The 19,170-nt window shown below is 44.2% G+C and overlaps 1 protein-coding gene across 3 annotated transcripts in view; it reads left to right on the top strand.

The window, feature by feature from the left end:
- The first annotated feature begins 705 nt into the window (after positions 1-705).
- The window catches only part of ESYT2 (extended synaptotagmin 2), a 110,332-nt gene continuing 91,867 nt past the window's right edge, over positions 706-19,170 (top strand). For all 3 annotated transcript variants that reach the window (XM_075827410.1, XM_075827409.1, XM_075827408.1), the window contains exon 1: positions 706-1,234. In XM_075827410.1, coding sequence (XP_075683525.1) covers positions 908-1,234 — 327 coding nt within the window. In that variant the 5' untranslated portion in view covers positions 706-907. The remainder of the gene's footprint in view (positions 1,235-19,170) is intronic.

Genomic DNA, 19,170 nt, shown 5'->3' with positions numbered 1-19,170 from the left:
GAAAGTGGCTTTCCTTTCCTCTAATTAGTGTTGCCAAGCGTTCTCGTGGCAACACTGGTCTGAAAAGAGCTGCCAATTGCCAGGGCTCATCCTCCGCCATCTCCAACTGCACATTTCAGAAGGATTATATAAGCAGCCAACAGCCCCCCAGTTGTGGGGTCTATACAGTGGCCACTATTATAACCCTTTATGTGTATTTTAATCTCCCCTGAAATGTAGTATTACATGGCTGCTATTCAAATGAATTCCTGTCCATATAATACATGGACTGGCCGGGTCCCACCAAGCTGCTCTCCATTCAGGGGCAAAAAAGGGGGCACGCCAAGCAGGGGGGATCACCCTCTATGACCTAATAAGGCACATGGACATGGTTTGTCCTCATGAGCAAACTCCTTCAAATATTGGCTGTAATATAAAACACCAAATTAAGAGACGGTGGCCATTATTATCATCCATATAAAGGAGTCTGTGCGTTTATTTATTCTTGATGATTCACTGTTGTGTTTGTGTGTGTGGTACCATGGATACCTGCATACCTTTATCTGATACGTATTCGCATGTTACTTATTAAAAACGAATGTAACTGATTACAGCAGTACTTTTGCCAATAAGGGTTTAAATAAAGCTGGTTGAAGGCAAAAAAAAAAAGTTCAAAAAAATAAAAGTGTGCGCGCCTCTTCTTGCACACATCCTGTAGCAGGCGGGGCATAGCAGGACGGGCAGGGAGTGAGTGACTGGGAGCCAGGTCTGCAGTGGATGTGCATGGCAGTGGTCAGGGACAGCTCATCACAAGCAGACGAAGCCTGTGGAGGGGGCAGCTCCTGATGTTGGTTGAGCTGCTGTCTGCAGGAGGAGGGGAGATATTTGCAGGAATCTAAACTCTAGTCACATTGTACGTGTGAGCAGGATGACCCAGGACGAGGGCATACAGGAGGGGACTGGGAGCCCTGGCGTCCCCCCGGCTATGCCCACTGAGGAGCCTGGCATGATCAGTGTGGATGTTGCCGGACTCTTGTACCAGTTTGTCAAGACTTTTGTGCTGATTTTCCCTGTGTATGTGCTGGGATACTTTGGTCTGAGCTTCAGCTGGTTACTCATTGCTCTGGTCTTGCTTATGTGGTTTAGGAAAAATAAAGGGAATAAAAGTTCCAGGCTGCACAGGGCTCTGGCGTTCTTGGAAAACGAAGAGAAGACGGTAAAACACAGCATCGGTACTGCAGACCTGCCAGCCTGGGTAAGTGCCCGTCAACGCGTTATTAACTCTTCTGTTGCAGGTTTTTAGGGCTCTTGTCTAAGGTTTGTGCGATAAATTGGTCGTAATGTTGAATGGCGCACCTTGATGGCGGCAGAGTTCACACGTTGCGGGTTTTCATTGCGGATTTTACCCTTTTGATTAGCAGAAAAGGCTAGATTTGCGTTAAATCTGCACTAGAATCTGCCGCACATCCAGGATGTATTACATCTGGTTTATCCTGCCGTTTCTGCCGTCATGGAGATATTCGGTAAATACATTGTGCTATATGTGACTTATCAACCGCTTTCTAAAAAAAAAAAAAAAAGCCAACGCTATCAATCTGTGTCCTAGAAAATTGCGTAGTTCATTCAAATATATGTTGCATATTAAAGTGTATTTGTTTTTCACCCATTGACAATGTGTATGATCGTGCTGTGTGCCCTTTTTGGGTGAATATTGGGCATGCAACATCTTCTGTGTTTACCTTTTTCGGCTAAGATTGCTCTGTTGCATGTTAGTAATACGCTGGTGTAGGTGTTGGCGTGTTCTTCCTGCTAGTCCAGGTATCATGTTAGTAAAGCATATGAGGGCAGGAGAACTGAATGCGATTAAGGATTGGGGTTAGGCTTATGCCATGCGATGTTGTGGCCCATAGACTAGGCTTGAGTTAAGTGGGCTGCGTCAGCGATGTGGGGGCTGACATGTTGCATGGGCCTTACAATAATAAATCCATAGACCTCAATAACTCAAACTTAGAGGCCAGCAGCAAATTTCTCGGTGCATTGTCTATCTGAGATTTGTCCTCATCTGCTTCTAGGCGAGTTGTACCCCATGGAAATGGCATACCACGGTTACACACAGTTTCTATTGGTTTGTATGGGGATAAGAAAAATTCACAAAATTGCATCGTTCCTTTCAAGTTGCAGCGGGCCTCCTACCTATAGGCATAACTAGGAATTTGATTCTGGGAGGTTCTGCAGCAGTTCGGTTTGCATTTCTCTTGTATATGTGAGCTTCTCAAATAACCCCTGACCTTAGAAATGACAAACTGGTTTCACAGGTCTGACTTTGGGGAGGGGCTAAGTATTGGCTTGAGGCTTAGCAACTAACTTTTTTGCATTGTAAGGGTTAAGTCATTCCCTAAGTTCTGGGTCTGATCTTCTGTCATGGACAAGATGACCGGAATTTCATGAGCCGTATTTACTATAACGCCGGTCCTTGCTACAAGGAAACTTCAGCCGTCTATAGCGTGGACCCGCAGTATTGATGACATCCCAGTGACCCCGGGCCACTCATCATTTTACAGAGACACTTTAAAGGGGTTTTCCTACCAAAGAAAGTGTTGGCATTTTGTCAGGACACTCCTTTTCTTTCTAACCCGTTGGACTCCCCCACTCTGTTTAGGAATGAGACTCCTTCCTTTTTTTCTTTTTTTTTTCTTCCCTGCACAGCGATACTTCTAACAACCGCTGTGCAGGGAACTGCCAGAACAGCCCCATTCACTTGAACTTGCAGTACCCTGTACAGCGGGTGACTGGTAGTGCCACTGTGCAGGAGAAATGCCTCTGTTTCTTCATTCTCCAGATTGGCAAAATGTTAAAAAACAATGTTATACCCCTTTAAAGAACATACTGGGGTATTGTATAAGTAGCAATTCCATAATATGTTATTATTGGACACTCTTCCTTTAAGGTGCCCATCCACTTTTTCATTAGCTGTCGGGCCAAATGCTGTTTCCGGCTCCCCCATACGCATGCAGTGTCGGCTCAGCTGACTTTGCATGTGTTTACGTTTAGTAGAGGGGAATAAGTAGCTACCAGACTCGCCTGGCACCAAGGGTCGGTAAGTGTTTGAAATCATACGTGCCCGGTACTTTTTTTTTTTTTTCCCCTCATCATCTGATGTTGGAGGGAAAGTAGGGGCACCCGCATAAACATCAATCCTCCAAAAAACTGGTGAATTAGGCCAACTTCCCTCTAATGTATATGGGCACCTTTCACCAAAAAATAGGTAGAATACGGTGTTGCTGGAGGAAGTTAAAAAATCCAGTGGACATATCAATGACCTGTAATCGGATGGATAATGTCAGAGTATACCAGGTTACAGACTGTTACATGTTGGTCCTGCAGGGCTAGTGGGGAGAGGCTTCAGTGGCCAATGGACTGAATCTAATGAGAACATCTATATTATAATTAGGTCATAGTTATTTATGTGGTCGTTTACTATATTCTTTAGAGAAGCTCCATAGGGGGATCAATACTGCTGATACAGAGCCGAGGTCCATCCACTGAACATCAGACGCTCCGTCATGAAAGTGCCCTGATAATGTGGAATGAAGGGTGTAGTATTTCAGGGATACATAAAGCATTAGTCACCAACTGTAATTTGCTGGGTTTGTGACCAAATTTACTTAGTTTGTGTGTTATTTATGGGAGTTATGGAAACGACAAATTCTGCCTTACAGGGTGAGCTGAGGCTTGGCACCCCCTATTCTTCGGGGTCAGAAAAACACAGATCACACTTGTATCTAGTGTAAAAACCCTTTACCCTGCTATTGTATATTAGGTAATTGTGTATATGGCAATTCCCTAAAAATCATCAGACAACCTCCCGTTATTAGAGGGAGCGATTCAATAACATGTCTGAGTAGCAGCAGGGACTTCAAATGCTCCGTCGCTGCTTTGCAATTCAGTCAACAGAATACAGGTTGCTGTTTGACGGAAGCCTGTAATTGGCTGCAGATTGAGGGTATGTGCACACGTAGTGACCAAAAACGTCTGAAAATACAGAGCTGTTTTCAAGGGAAAACAGACCCTGCTTTTCAGACGTTTTTTGACCAACTCGTGTTTTTCGCGCCGTTTTTTACGCCCGTTTTTGGAGCTGTTTTCATTGGAGTCTATGAGAAAACAGCTCCAAAAACGTCCAAAGAAGTGTCCTGCACTTCTTTTGACGAGGCTGTATTTTTACGCGTCGTCGTTTGACAGCTGTCAAACGACGACGCGTAAATAACAGGTCGTCTGCACAGTACGTCGGCAAACCCATTCAAATGAATGGGCAGATGTTTGCCGACGTATTGTAGCCCTATTTTCAGACGTAAAACGAGGCATAATACGCCTCGTTTACGTCTGAAAATAGGTCGTGTGAACCCAGCCTTAGGCTGCCATAAAACAGCTTGTGTCGGCTGACAGAAGCCATGAGAAATAACTTCCGTGCTGCTGCCCTGATCTATTATTGGCCTGCGCCTGCTTGCTAAGGGAGTGATTTCAATATTAGAAATAACTGTAGGGAATTTGTGTATGTGCCTGCATGGCGTGACTGGCGCTGTATGGCCTTGAGCTCTGCCCATGTTGACGTACACTATTCTCCTATGGGGCTATGGATTACTGATTGAATACCTTGTCTGTGCTAGGGGTGTCACCTGGTGTATATAGGAGAACTTTATTGGCACAGAGTGAGGAGTTCCTGTTTGGCAGCTGCCCAGGTTTGCTTGTGATGTGCTGTAGATAATTATCTCCCATCACTTTATCTTGCAGTCTTGTCGCTGTATATGGAGAGGACTGTGTACTGTAACCCCTGATAATGCTCTGTCTCCTTGACTTATGAACTTAGGATATGGAGACACAGAGATACGGAGGGATCCAGTGACAATCTGCACTGACGGTTTTGTGAAAAAAGCTTTCTATCCGGAGGGTATGTTCACACGCAAAACAAAACGGCTGTAAAATACGGAGCAAAAACAAGGGAAAACAGCCTCTGATTTTCAGCCGTTTTTGAAACCACAAACATGTTTTTTTGCGCCTGTTTTTGGAGCTGTTTTTCTATTGACACAACGTAAAACTACTCAAGAAGCGACATGCACTTCTTTTTACGGGGCATTTTTTACGCAGTGTTTTTCAAATGGCCGCATAAAACAATGAAACCCTGTTTTTCCCATTGAAATGAATGGGCAGATGTTTGGAGGCGCACAGCTTCCGTTTTTTTTTCTGTCGTGTTTCCAGCCCGAAAAACTGCTGAAAATAAGCCGTGTACACATACACTAAAAGGGGCTGTCCGGTTTCAGCAAATTAATGTTATTTATATAATTAAGTCATACAATTTCCCAACATACGTTCTGTATTCCTCACTGGTTTCAAGATCTCTGCTTGTTGTTATTTAGTAGTAACCTACATTGTTAACATCCAGCGGATACAATTCTGTACATGGTCAGGTCTTGTTACAGTATGTTTATCAGGGCTGTGTTTTTTGACTATCCAAGAATCTGTCCATCACATGACCATGACACAGATTTGCGTTGGGTTTCACCCTTTGATTTACCCTTAGCAATGCAGTGTTGAAAATCCACAACTAATCTGCTGCAGAATTGACCTGCTGTGAATTTGAAAGTCTGCAGCACGCTCTGAATTCTGCGCTGATTTTTACTTATACGTGTGGATGGGATTTAAAAAAACAAAAAACAAACAACTCTTTATGTACACTGTATTGCTGATTTTCAGTGCGGAATGTGCACAGAAAATCCACAACAAATACGCAACGTGTGAAGTCACCCTTAGGCTGGGTTCACACAACCTATTTTCAGACGTAAATGAGGCGTACTATGCCTCGTTTTTCGTCTGAAAATAGGGCTACAATACGTCGGCAAACATCTGCCCATTCATCTGAATGGGTTTGCCGACGTACTGTGCGTCGTCGTTTGACAGCTGTCAAACGACAACGCGTAAAAATACAGCCTCGTCAAAAGAAGTGCAGGACACTTCTTTCAGACGTAATTTCAGCCGTCGTTCATTGAACTCCATGAAGAGCAGCTCAAAATTTACGGCTGTCAGAGAAGCCTCGCAAAATGCGAGGAGGAGCATTTACGTCTGAAACGAGGCAGCTGTTTTCTCCTGAAAACAGTCTGTCTTTTCAGACGTAAAAGCCTCTCATCGTGTGCACATACCCTTAGGCCTTGTTCACATGGTGCAGATTTGCATGTATGTTTTTAGGACAAGAACGGAACCTAAAAAGATGATCCTTTTTAATGGACCTATCTAATTCTGGTTTTGGCTTAAAGTGCATGCAAAATCTGTACTAAATCTGCACGGTGTACAAAACCTTAGGGAATGTTCCCACAGACCAGATACGCTGTGGAATTTCTTACTGGATTATCCGTGCAAAAATGCCGCAGCGTTTACAGTAGCAGCAAAATGAATTAGATTTTATCAAATCTCATCCACACTCTGCGAAAAATTCTCACGCAATAAGGGTATGTTCGCACACAAACTCAAACGTCTGAAAATACGGTGCTGTGTTCAAGGGAAAACCACTCCTGATTTTCAGACGTTTTTTATTCAAAGTCGCATTTTTTACAGCTGTTTTTAGAGCTGTTTTTCTATAGAGTTAATGAAAAACGGCTCTAAAAACAGCTCATGAAGTGACATGCACTTCTTTTTTGCAGGCGTTTCCTTTTTTTAGAAACTGGCATGTAAAAAATTATAAATATTTAACTCTTGCAACATGATTCACAGATTGAACAAAGTATGTCGACTCTTACAGATTGTTGGGTTAATACAAGCGCCTTTTCTAAGTGCACTTGATCATCACGAAGTCATCACATATTTCCTGGCCCTTTGGAAAAGAGCAAGAAATCCATTCTGCTCCAGTCGGATGTTGCTGTGCCTGATGTTATTGCCGTGTGCTGGAGCTGGTCTATTGCTGAGCCTTCCTTCTTTTCTGCTCCGTCATCTTTATGTTGGCCTGCTTGTCCCCCGCGTGCTTCCTAACGTCTAATAAATGAAGTCCATCCATTTTTAATGACCACAGAAATCCAATCTGTCAGCGCTTGTTTTGGTGTTTCTTGTATAATCGGAATCCAGCCGCTTTATCCTACATTTGATAAATTGTGTTGAACAGAGACTTGTGGATTATTATCTAGACTTTGTACTAAGTTGTGGAATTTAATTTATTATGATTATTACTGCAATTATGTATTATTGGGAAAAAAAAAATCCCTCCAGTAGTGGGCAGTGTCCCCGTTCCTCATATGCCTCCCCCCTATAAAGGTACACATGTATAAGTGTCGTCCATCTGAATTTATGCTGTTGCTAGGTTACAAGCTGGCGAGATGGCCGGCGGCAGCAGCAGCAGCTTTTCTGTTTACAAACATAAAAACAGTGTCATAATGATGCCGGTTGCGCGAAAATCACGCAGCCACGCAGCATATGCTGATGACACACGGACCTTTTTCGCACGCAAAATGCCACATTTTTTGCGCGCGCAAAACTCACGCTTGTTGAATCCGGCCTAAAGGTGCAAGTTGCGGCCGTTGTGTTACACATATAAATGTGAAGTGTGAGTACCTTTTAACCCGTTAGTGACCGCCAATACGCCTTTTAACGGCGGCCACTATCGGGCTTTATTCTGATGCATGTGCCTTTTTACGGCACTGCATCAGGATAAAGTAAACAGAGTCAAATCTCCCTGCTCTCAGCTGCCAGAGGCAGCTGAGGGCTGGGGGCGTCCCTGCTCTGCCGTGTGAGATCGATATAAGTATCGATCTCACCCGTTTAACCCTTCAGATGCGGTGCGCAATAGCATGCACCGCATCTGAGTGGTTTTGGAGAGAGGGAGCCCCCTCCCACCGACACCCGGCGATACGATCGCCGAGTGTCTGTGTGTCTCTAATGGCAGCCGGGGGCCTAATAAAGGCCCCCAGGTCTGCCATTAATGAATGCCTGCTAGATCATGCTGGAGGCATGACCTAGCAGATGCCTGTCCGTTTTAAACGGACAGGCATAATACACTGCAATACAGAAGTATTGCAGTGTATTATAATAGCGATCGGAGAATCGCATATTAAAGTCCCCTAGTGGGACTAGTAAAAAAAAAGTTTAATAAAGTTAATTTAAAAAAAAATGAAAAACCCAGCTTTTCCCCTTACAAAATGCTTTACTATTAATAAAACAAAACAAAAGTTACACATATTTGGTATTGCCGCGTCCATAACGACCCCGACTATAAATCTATTACATTGTTTAACCCGCACGGTGAACGCTGTAAAAAAATAATTAAAAACTATGGAAAAATTGCTGTTTTCTGTGAATACTTACTGACTTTAAAAAAATTTAATAAAAAGTGATCAAAAAGTCGCATCTACTCCAAAATGGTACCAATAAAAACTACAAGTCTTCCCGCAAAAAAAAGCCCTCATACAACCGCATCGGCGAAAAAATAAAAACTTTACGGCTCTTCAAATATGGAGACACAAAAACAAATAATTTTGAAAAAAAAGCGTATTTACTGTGTTAGGCTATGTTCACACGGGGTATTTTGCCGAGTTTTTGGACGCGGAAACCGCGTCGCAAAACTCGGCAAAAACGGCCCGAGAACGCCTCCCATTGATTTCAATGGGAGGCGTCGGCGTCTTTTTCCCGCGAGCAGTAAAACTGCCTCGCGGGAAAAAGAAGCGACATGCCCTATCTTCGGGCGCTTCCGCCTCTGACCTCCCATTGACTTCAATGGGAGGCAGGAGAAAGCGTATTTCTCGCTGTTTTATGCCCGCGGCGCTCAATGGCCGCGGGCGAAAAACGGCGCGATAATTGCCGCGAAAATCGGCGTGCAGGGAGAGGAATATCTGCCTCAAAGTTCCAAACGGAATTTTGAGGCAGATATTCCTCCCCCAAAATACTCCGTGTGAATATAGCCTAAAAGTAGTAAAACATACAAAAACTATACAAATTTGGTATCGTTGCAATCGTAACAACCCGCTGAATAAAGTTATTGTGTTATTTATATCACACGGTAAACGCCATTGATTTAAGACGCGAAAAAGAGTGGCAAAATTTCAGGTTTTTTTCTATTCCCCCCCCCCCCCCCCCCAAAAAAAAAGTTAATAAAAGTTAATCAATAAATAATGTCCCCCCAAAATGGTGCTATTAAAAAGTACAACTTGTCCCGCAAAAACAAGACCTTATACAGCTATGTCGACGCAAAAATAAAAAGGTTATAGTTCTTGGAATGCGACGATGGAAAAACTTAAAAAATGGCTTGGTCATTAAGGTTTAAAATAGGCCGGTCATTAAGGGGTTAAAGGGGAAGTCCAACCAAAAATGACAAGTACATGTCGGAAAATCTCATGGAGTCTGTGACCACCGCCAATTTCAGATCAAATGTGCTGGGGTGCTCTATAGAATGATTGCACCCCCCCGCACCAGGTAGAACCGCTTAAAGAGGCTCTGTCACCAGATTTTGCAACCCCTATCTGCTATTGCAGCAGATAGGCGCTGCAATGTAGATAACAGTAACGTTTTTATTTTTAAAAAACGAGCATTTTTGGCCAAGTTATGACCATTTTTGTATTTATGCAAATGAGGCTTGCAAAAGTCCAAGTGGGTGTGTATTATGTGCGTACATCGGGGTATTTTTACTAGCTGGGCGTTAGGAATGGGCGTGTATGATGCTGACGAATCGCCATCATCCACTTCTGTTCGTTAACGCCCAGCTTCTGGCAGTGCAGAGACACAGCGTGTTCTCGAGAGATCACGCTGTGACGTCACTTCCTGCCCCAGGTCCTGCATCGTGTCGGACGAGCGAGGACACATCGGCACCAGAGGCTACAGTTGATTCTGCAGCAGCATCAGCGTTTGCAGGTAAGTCGATGTAGCTACTTACCTGCAAACGCTGATGCTGCTGCAGAATCAACTGTAGCCGATGTGGTCGACACGATGCAGGACCTGGGGCAGGAAGTGAGTGACGTCACAGCGTGATCTCTCGAGAACACACTGTCTGCACTGCCAGAAGCTGGGTGTTAACGAACAGAAGTGGATGATACTTCTCGTCAGAACGCCCAGCTAGTAAAAGAAGTAAAAACGCCCCGATGTACGCACATAATACACGCCCAGTTGTACTTTAACGTTAAATACGCCCAGTTGTACTTTAGAAAGCCTCATTTACATAAATATAAAAATGGTCATAACTTGGCCAAAAATGCTTGTTTAAAAAAAAAAATTTTTATCTCCATTGCAGCGCCGATCTGCTGCAATAGCAGATAGGGGTTGCAAAATCTGGTGACAGAGCCTCTTTAAATTGAATTCACTTAAAGTCTCTGATTTAGAATGTGGTGTTTGGATTTCATGTTCTAGATGTTGAGCGCCACTGAATGAATTTTCTTCTCCATAATTTAGGAAATTGATGGAGGTCTGAATTTATGGATTCCACCGTTCTCGTTTCAACCACTTGCCAGGAAACCCCTTTTGGGTGGATTTACCTTTTAAGGTATCATGCACACGGCAGTGTCCGTGATCACGGCCCGCGATTGCAGGAACGGCTGGCCGCCGACATCTGCAGTCCGCATTTTCGGCTCGTTCTCCCATACAGAATATGGGAGCACAGCCCGTAAAAATCATGATAGGACTTGTCCTTTCTTTTGCGGTACACTTCTAGGGCGCGGACACCTATCCGTAGCGATATGGAAAGGTGTCCACGGCCAATAAAAGCGGATGGGTCTGTAATTGCGGACCGTACTATGGTCCCCAATTACGGAAATCTTCTTTTATGGTCGTGTCCATGTGGCCTTACAGGCTACGTTGGATGCATTAATTGCATATAGATTAGATGTTCCATATGTCTGTTTGAAGGTCCAAATGAATGGGTTGCAGCGCTCTTTGGGCACGTTCTGCGTGACCGAAGAGACTGATAGATTATTTTTTTTGTGTGTTTTTTTTTAGATCTCTGGACTTGCAGAGCATCTGTGCAATTATCAAGAATATAGAGATCAAAGTCACGCAACTAGAATTGTGAAACGCTCTACAAGTGATTCAGTTCAAGAGATTGGCGGGCACCTGAGACTGCGCTGCCGACGTGATCGACACTGCGGCCTCACGCATTAGTCCATTATAGCAAATGTGTTTCCGTAAATAAGATTCAATGGGGGGTGGAAACCATTCTCAAACAAGATTGTAATATAAAGCTTATAATGTAGACCTTTACATATGCGATGTTTTTATGTGATCGTTCTCTAGAGAGAGAGCGTCAAATCTCTTATAGCCTGCGTGTTGTCCTTCTAAGGGTTAATGATATTCTTTGACTCCATATCTGTGCTATTTATATGGATGCTAACAGTCCTTCTACTGTTACAGTATTCACAAGCCATGTACGTGGCATTTATCGTTCCTACTAGTGTTGACCTTGGAGCTATTCTTTGGTGAGGATCTATGAATTTAAGAGGGTTTCCGCGTTGCCTATATTTCCATTATGATGCCCAGATCATTTCTATTTTTTAATCCAGTGCTTTCTGTCAAGATCGTATTTTGACTACTCGCAACTTTCAACGTTTCCACTTCTCTGGGTTTATAAATTGAGAACCATTCACTAAAAGGGATTGCTCACTTACTAGTATGTGAAATCAAGAGCCTCTGCATGTGTCCGTGTGAGAAGACTACTCCCGCTTAGGTCAAAGTAAGGCTATGTTCACACAGGGCGGATATGCTGCATAAAAGCGCGCAGCATGTGCACCGTAGGGAATTCCGGATGAAAAACCGCACCAAATTGTGGTGCCGTTTTTCGTCCGGAATGTCCGCTGCGGAAAACTGCACCAGGAAAAAAAAAAAAAAAAGCTTCATACGAATGTATTCATGGCAATGCATTCCTGTGGCTGCAGCGGTCACATGGGATAAAACGTTACTCCAGGAGGCCGGCCCGGAGGAAGAAACACACGTCTGGGTAAGTATAAGATTTTTTTTCTGAGTTGTGGTTTTTGCAGCAGAATCGCTGAAAAATTCAGTATTTAGGTGCCATGCACACGACCGTGCCCGCAATCACGGCCCGCGATTGCGGGCACGGCCGGCCGCTGACTGACAGCCGCATTTTCGGGCCGTGCTCCCATACAAAGTATGGGAGCACGGCCCGCAAAATGCGAAAGAACGGACATGTTCCATAATTCCCGGAACATTTCCACGGCACTGACACCCTTCCGTAGTGCTACGGAAAGGTGTCAGTGTTCAATGAAAGTGAATGGCTCCGTTTTTGCGGACCGCAATTGCGGTCCGCAAAAACGGAGGTTTTTTGTTGTCGTGTGCATGGGGCCTTACAAAACGTATGAAATGACCCTAAAGTTCCCACTGAGATGAGTGGACAGTTAAAACCTTTACTTAATCTGTATTATCAATCAGGGCCGGGGTGAGTGGTAGACTGGGTAGGCAACCATGTAGTGTGGAATTGGGTGGCACAAGTTTATAATAAAATAGTTATAGGAAATTGATGCAAAACTGCTATGTGCAATGATCCCAGGCCATACTTTTTTTATATATATATATATATATATATATATATATATATATATATATATTAATAGAACCTACGTTGGTGGTATGTACGGCTTTGTTTTTTTTTTTTAAATATGTAAGCATCCTGTATGTAATGGTTTTGTAATTAAAGGAGTTTTCCAGGGGCGCAACATTTTTGAAGTAATACTCTATGTAAATATTGAATAAAGTTCCTAATCTACATTCTACATTAAATCTGAATGCACTTCTTCCTGTTCTCCCTACCTCTGCCTGCTCGAAGTTCTGTTTTTCATCCTTCTTTTTTTTTTTTTTTTTTTTTCTTTCGACATCGGCTCGTGTACGAGAGTTAGGGTATGTTCACACGGCAGCGTCCAATACGCCTGAAACTACGGAGCTGTTTTCAGGCGAAAAACGCTCCTGTATTTCAGACGTAATTGCTCGTACTCCCGTTTTTCGCGGCGTCAATTACGGACGTAATTCGAGCTGTTTTTCAATGGAGTCCATGAAATACTGCTCTAGTTACGTCTCGAAGTGACATGCACTTCTTTGACGCGGGCATCTTTTTAAGCGCTGCGTAAAAAAAAAAAGCCTGTGTGCACAGAACATCGTAACCCCATTGATTTCAATGGGCAGATGTTTGGAGCCGTATTTTCGGACGTAATTCGAGACGTAAAACACCCGAATTACGTCCGTAAATAGGGCGTGTGAACATACCCTTAGTATACACAGTCCTGTGTCAATACCTCACTATTTTTTCCCCCCTTAAATTTGTCTATTCACCCTCCCCACTAGTTCTCCCTTTATCCTGCCCACCAGCTTTCTCTGCATGCGGTCAGGCTCACGTGACTGCACCTCAGCTAACTAATGTAATCCCCATCATCCCTGAATATATGTAATCCCTATCATCACTGGAGATAAAATCAGGGCGGGCACTGAGGAATAACGTGAACGCAAGAAAATGGTGCTGGCATTGAAGCATAAGCAAAGAATGAACGGGGCAGGCATTGAGGAAGCTGTGGACCAATAGGATGCCTCAAAGCCGGGACTTCTGACGTTTACCCGGGTTTGAAGTCACGGCTTTGAGGCATCCTATTGGTCCACCGCTTCCTCCGTGCCTGCCCCGTTCAGTTCTTTGCTTCCTCAATGCCTGACATGTTTTCTTCTGCCTACCAAGAAAAATTGTGTCCCTGGAAAACCCCTTTTAAGTTTTTCTGTAGCGTATCCACCCTGTGTGAACATAGCCTAAAGGTGTCCGCAACCTAACTGAGATGTCGGCTGCAGTTTTTGTTTTTTTTCTCTTTAATTCTCAGCAATAATGCAATGAAGACCGGCAGGGACCATCGGAGCGGTGGGCAATCGAGCAGGTTAATTTTGTTGTTTTTTTTAAAATTTTTATCAACTTTCCTGCTCTCAGCATTTTTTATTTTTTTGTAATCCTGGACCACCCCTTTTTAAATAGTCTTTAGGAGGAAAGCAAGAAAAAAAAACATCATAAAAAGCAGATATTTGTTTGCCTTCCGGTGCATCAGTTGCTGCAGTAAGATTTGTTCCATGTGTACTTGCAAAATCAAATGAAAGGCGTAAGTGATGGCTCGAACTGATGTCTAAATATATGTGAGGAACTGCTGTTTGCAATTTGCCAGAGTAACCGCCCTGCCCCCAATCCGGGCAGGGAAAAACAGAAGGAAAAGAGCAGAATTAAAGCCGATACTTCCATGTTCTCTACCTAGACTTTTTGCAGTTCTACTGATTGATGTTAACTATTGAGTTACAGCTGAAGTCTAAATGAGCTCATTAAGTTGCGTGGTTAGGAATAACAAGAAAAAGAAAACTCCGGGTGGAGGCGCTCCCGTGTCCCGTGTTCGCTCTGTCGATGTGGAAGCTTCGAATGCTGAAGGCCACTCGAGTTTCAGAAAAAAATAAAACCTTTTATTATAAAAAAAAAAAAAACAACAACGCCCAGTTGTCTATTAAGAAACTAATTAGCATAATTCTAAAATTGCTCATACCTTGCCCAAAAATGATAGTTTTTCAAAATAAAAACCACTGTTATCTACATTACAGCGCCGATCAGATTATGTAGGAGATAGGGCACTTATAATCTGGTGACAGAGCCTCTTTAAATTTACACTGTGCGGTGTAAATAAGATGTTTCCTTTATTCTATGGGTTGGTACGATTACGACGATACCACGTGTGTAGATGTTTTGCTACTTTTGCACAATAAAAACAGTTTTTAACTAAAATTATTTGTTTTTGCAGTCTTTCCAAGAGCCATAATTTTTATATTTTTCCATCAATGTAGTGATGTGGGGGCTTGTTTTTTGCGGAACGAGACGTCGTTTTCATTGGTACTTATTTTTTTTTCAGTCCCACTAGGGGACTTCAGTTTTCATCGCAGATATAGTGCTTTGCTATACCAAAGCAGTACTGCCCGTCAGTGTAAAACTGACAGGCAATCTATTAGGACGTGCCTCTGGCATGGCCTAATGGGCATGTAGCTGGGGCAGTGTAGCCAGGGGTGTTAGGCCCCCGGCTGCCATGACATCCCATCAGAGGCCCGCAATTGCGTTTGCAGGCCGCCGATTGGGGAGTGGAAATACTGGTGTGTCATATAAACTGAGTGATATTAAATTGCGTCATACAGTGGTAAGCAGTATGTGAAACGAGAGCCGTATTTTAAATAATGTTACCTACACATTGGCATTTCCTGCCAAACCTTAAAAATACCAAGAGGCAGAAACATATATCAGCCTGTTCACACACAGAAAAATCTGATTGACATCATGGGTCAGATCAATGATTCGGCTCACATTGTTTCCTTTGGGCCGGAATAAGCTATTTTCTTGGCGTCTGAGTACGTCGGCAATTTTAAAGGCCTTTTGAAAGGCAAATTATTTATTTTTAACAAAAAGGTGTGTCCGTGTGCTTGGAACTTTCTACTAAAATTTTTTTACTTTTTTTTTAGATATAGCTGCTCTGTATATTCAGCCGTATCGTTCGCTATTCACTGAATCGGTCAGTCTTGCAGATCTGACGGGTACAGTGGCAGCGTGTCTCTGAAATGCAGGATCCTCCTGTAAATTATCATATCTCAGGCTGGGTTGACACCTGCATTGTGCCATTCCATTGTTCTGCCCAGTCAGAGGAGCAGAACAAGGGAGTAATTGAACAAACCGTTCCGTTGCACAACGGACACCGCCGGTTGTCGACGGAACTCATTGACTTCAATAGGTTCTGTCGGGGTGTTCATGATTTTACCGGACACCATAGTGCAGGATGCTGCGCTATTGTCTCTGATCCATACCGGATCTGTGACGGAGGCACCAAATGGCCTCCGACACAGATGTAAACTAAGCCTAAGTTATGAACCCAGATGTGATAGTTTTCTGGTGGATCCTGTGTGTCAGACATGCAGGAACCGCTGTCACTGAACCCGTCGGGTCCGTCCATGGGACTAACCAATTCAGTGAATAGCGATTGATACAACTGCTCTGTATAGAGAATACAGAGCAGCTGTATCTCAGAGTAAAACAAATTTTTAATAAAAGGTCATTATAAAGTTGCACCAAACACACTGATGCACCTTTTTATAAAAAGTTCCTTTCAAAGATTTACATAGTCTTTAAGTCGCCATAGACTCACATTCCATTGAACAGCTGGTATTGGAATCGTTTCGGCTTAACTGCTTTTCTTGTAGTTGGCAGAAATCAAATAAATGAGTGAAGGCCATGACCGAAAACTCAACCAGATGGAGCACAGCATTAAAAGGAAATTGTATTTTTTTGAGAGAAGCATTGTTTATGGGTCAGAATGCATTACAAGCCAATTTAAGTCTGAATTTACAAAAATATCTAATCTAATGTTGCATAAGTAACTTCAGTACAGCATCTACGAATATAAGCATGGCATACCAAGGGATGTACTAGAGAAAACCACTGAAGAATCACGAACTGCTGAAGTACGTTCTACTTAAGGTCCTCCAGGTTTAGAAAAAAAGTATCTGCTTTATTTCCCAGAAACAGTGCCACTTCTGTCCATGGGTTGTGTCTGGTATTGCAGTCCAGCCCCATTTACTTGAATGGGGATGAACAGCGATAGCAGACAGAGAATGTGAACAGATCGTTATTTCTAAAGCTGGGTTCACACAAGTGTCGCTGCTTTCAGTTGTTCTGCTCGAGGAGCAGAGCAAGGGATAACTGGAAGCAACGGTTCCGTTGTACCACGGACACCATCGGTGGCTGACAGAACTTATTGACTTCAATGAGTTCCGTCTGGGTGTCCGTGGTTTGGAAACCGTATGCGCATAATGTTGTAATCTCTGCCAGATCTGGCTGAGATTTCAACATGAGCTGTGGTGGAGGCCCCTTAATGGAGCCTCCAACGCAGATGTGAACATAGCCTAATCCTGGACAACCCCTTTAAATTGAATAGACACCGGAATCCAAACCAACCTCGCTTTTCTAGAGATTCTTCTCAGAATATTAATGTTACGGTAGTGCTACAAAACCCTGGAGTCCAGACTAACTGACATTTCAGGTATGTAAGCAACAACAACAATGTGCAGCACAACCTTTTACATATATTTCCCCCCAAAAAGGACTTATTATACTCACAAAAATGTTATGTTAAAAAGCGCTGTGCACAATAAAAACACGTAACGATTTTGCCCTTCTCTGCTTCTTGTGCCATTTATGGGTTGTCTGCCATCTTGGTTCCTTTCTCCACCCTCTAATATGGTTACCCTTTTATGCAGCCTACATTTCCTATGAAGCCTCAGGCTATGCAGAGGGGGCAGAGTCTCATCACGCTGCACTTGCTGTCGTCGGAGTGCTCTCTAGGTGCAACAAGTAATAGACTAAGTACTTCTGTACTCTTCAGTCTTAGTGGTTTCCTATATGATGCAGCTTCAGCCTGTCTCCTCTGCATTCTACTTGTGATAGGTTTCTCCATGTCTGTTTTTGGATGGGAGGCAATGAGGAACAGCATCTCATACTCACACTGGCTGTCTGCACACCGCACTCCGATAGTATAGACTAGGGCTGGACAATTATGATCAAAATCACGATTAATTGAACATGTAACCTTGATTACGATTATTTAGGCTGCACCCCTTCTGCATGCCACACACCTCTATTTGCATGCTACACCATTGACTTTATCCCCTGAGCCTGCTGTATACTACTGTATATAATATACCACCTGACACTGCCCCCACAGAGTATATTGCCCCCATAGTGCTCCACACACAGTATAATTCTCATAACTGTCCTCCACGCCGTCTAATGCCCTCCCGTAACTGTCCTCCACGCCGTCTAATGCCCTCCCGTAACTGTCCTCCACGCCGTCTAATGCCCTCCCGTAACTGTCCTCCACGCCGTCCAATGCCCTCCCGTAACTGTCCTCCACGCCGTCTAATGCCCTCCCGTAACTGTCCTCCACGCCGTCTAATGCCCTCCCCCCCCGTAACTGTCCTCCACGCCGTCTAATGCCCTCCCCCCCGTAACTGTCCTCCACGCCGTCTAATGCCCTCCCCCCCGTAACTGTCCTCCACGCCGTCTAATGCCCTCCCCCCCGTAACTGTCCTCCACGCCGTCTAATGCCCTCCCCCCCGTAACTGTCCTCCACGCCGTCTAATGCCCTCCCCCCCGTAACTGTCCTCCACGCCGTCTAATGCCCTCCCCCCCGTAACTGTCCTCCACGCCGTCTAATGCCCTCCCCCCCGTAACTGTCCTCCACGCCGTCTAATGCCCTTCCCCCCGTAACTGTCCTCCACGCCGTCTAATGCCCTCCCCCCCCGTAACTGTCCTCCACGCCGTCTAATGCCCCCCCCCCCGTAACTGTCTCCAATAGTGCCTGATAAAGATAACATACTCCCCTAACCCTGTTTCAATGATGAGTGGAGGAGATCCCTCTGGTCTGTGTGGCACGACACAGACAGGTGCGATGACGTCGCTGCCTCCCGTCCAGCGATACATAGTGAATGGTAGAGCAGGGACCTTACGGTCCCCTCCTCTACCACTGGTTTCAACTCTATCTGCATCCAGAAGATGCAGATACAGGTTACCCATAATTGTTAAAACCAAAATTCGCAAGATGTCGATTTTTAATTGCGCTTTATTTCAATTATTTTTCGATAAATTGGCCAGCCCTAGCATAGACCTCTATACCTCTGCAGCTAATCATTGTATGGACTTACTTATTATATCACTGCACTCCTTCTCCCTTAGATAGCATTTCTTCCCTAACTTCAGAAGCACCATATGCATGGGTGGGGGGGACATACAGAGCAACAAGGAGGGTGGGGAGAGGAATGGGTCTAAGGCTATGTTCACACAGTATTTTGCAGGAGGAATATCTGCCTCAAAATTCCGTTTGGAAGTTTGAGGCAGATTTTCCTCTCCCTGCACGCCAATTTTCGCGGAGTTTTTTGCGGCGTTTTTCGCCTGCGGCCATTGAGCGCCGCGGGCATAAAACACCGCGAAATACGCTTTCTCTGCCTCCCATTGAAGTCAATGGGAGGTCAGAGGCGGAAACGCCCGAAGGTAGGGCATGTCGCTTTTCCCCGCGAGGCAGTTTTACTGCTTGCGGGAAAAAGACGCTGACGCCTCCCATTTTCAGGCCGTTTTTGACGAGTTTTGTGACGCGGTTTCCGCGTAAAAAAACTCGTCAAAATACT

This window comes from Rhinoderma darwinii, chromosome 5, assembly GCF_050947455.1.
Source record: "Rhinoderma darwinii isolate aRhiDar2 chromosome 5, aRhiDar2.hap1, whole genome shotgun sequence".
NCBI classification, from domain to species: domain Eukaryota; kingdom Metazoa; phylum Chordata; class Amphibia; order Anura; family Rhinodermatidae; genus Rhinoderma; species Rhinoderma darwinii.
Note: the sequence above shows the minus strand (reverse complement) of the source record. Positions and strands in the feature narration are given on the sequence as shown.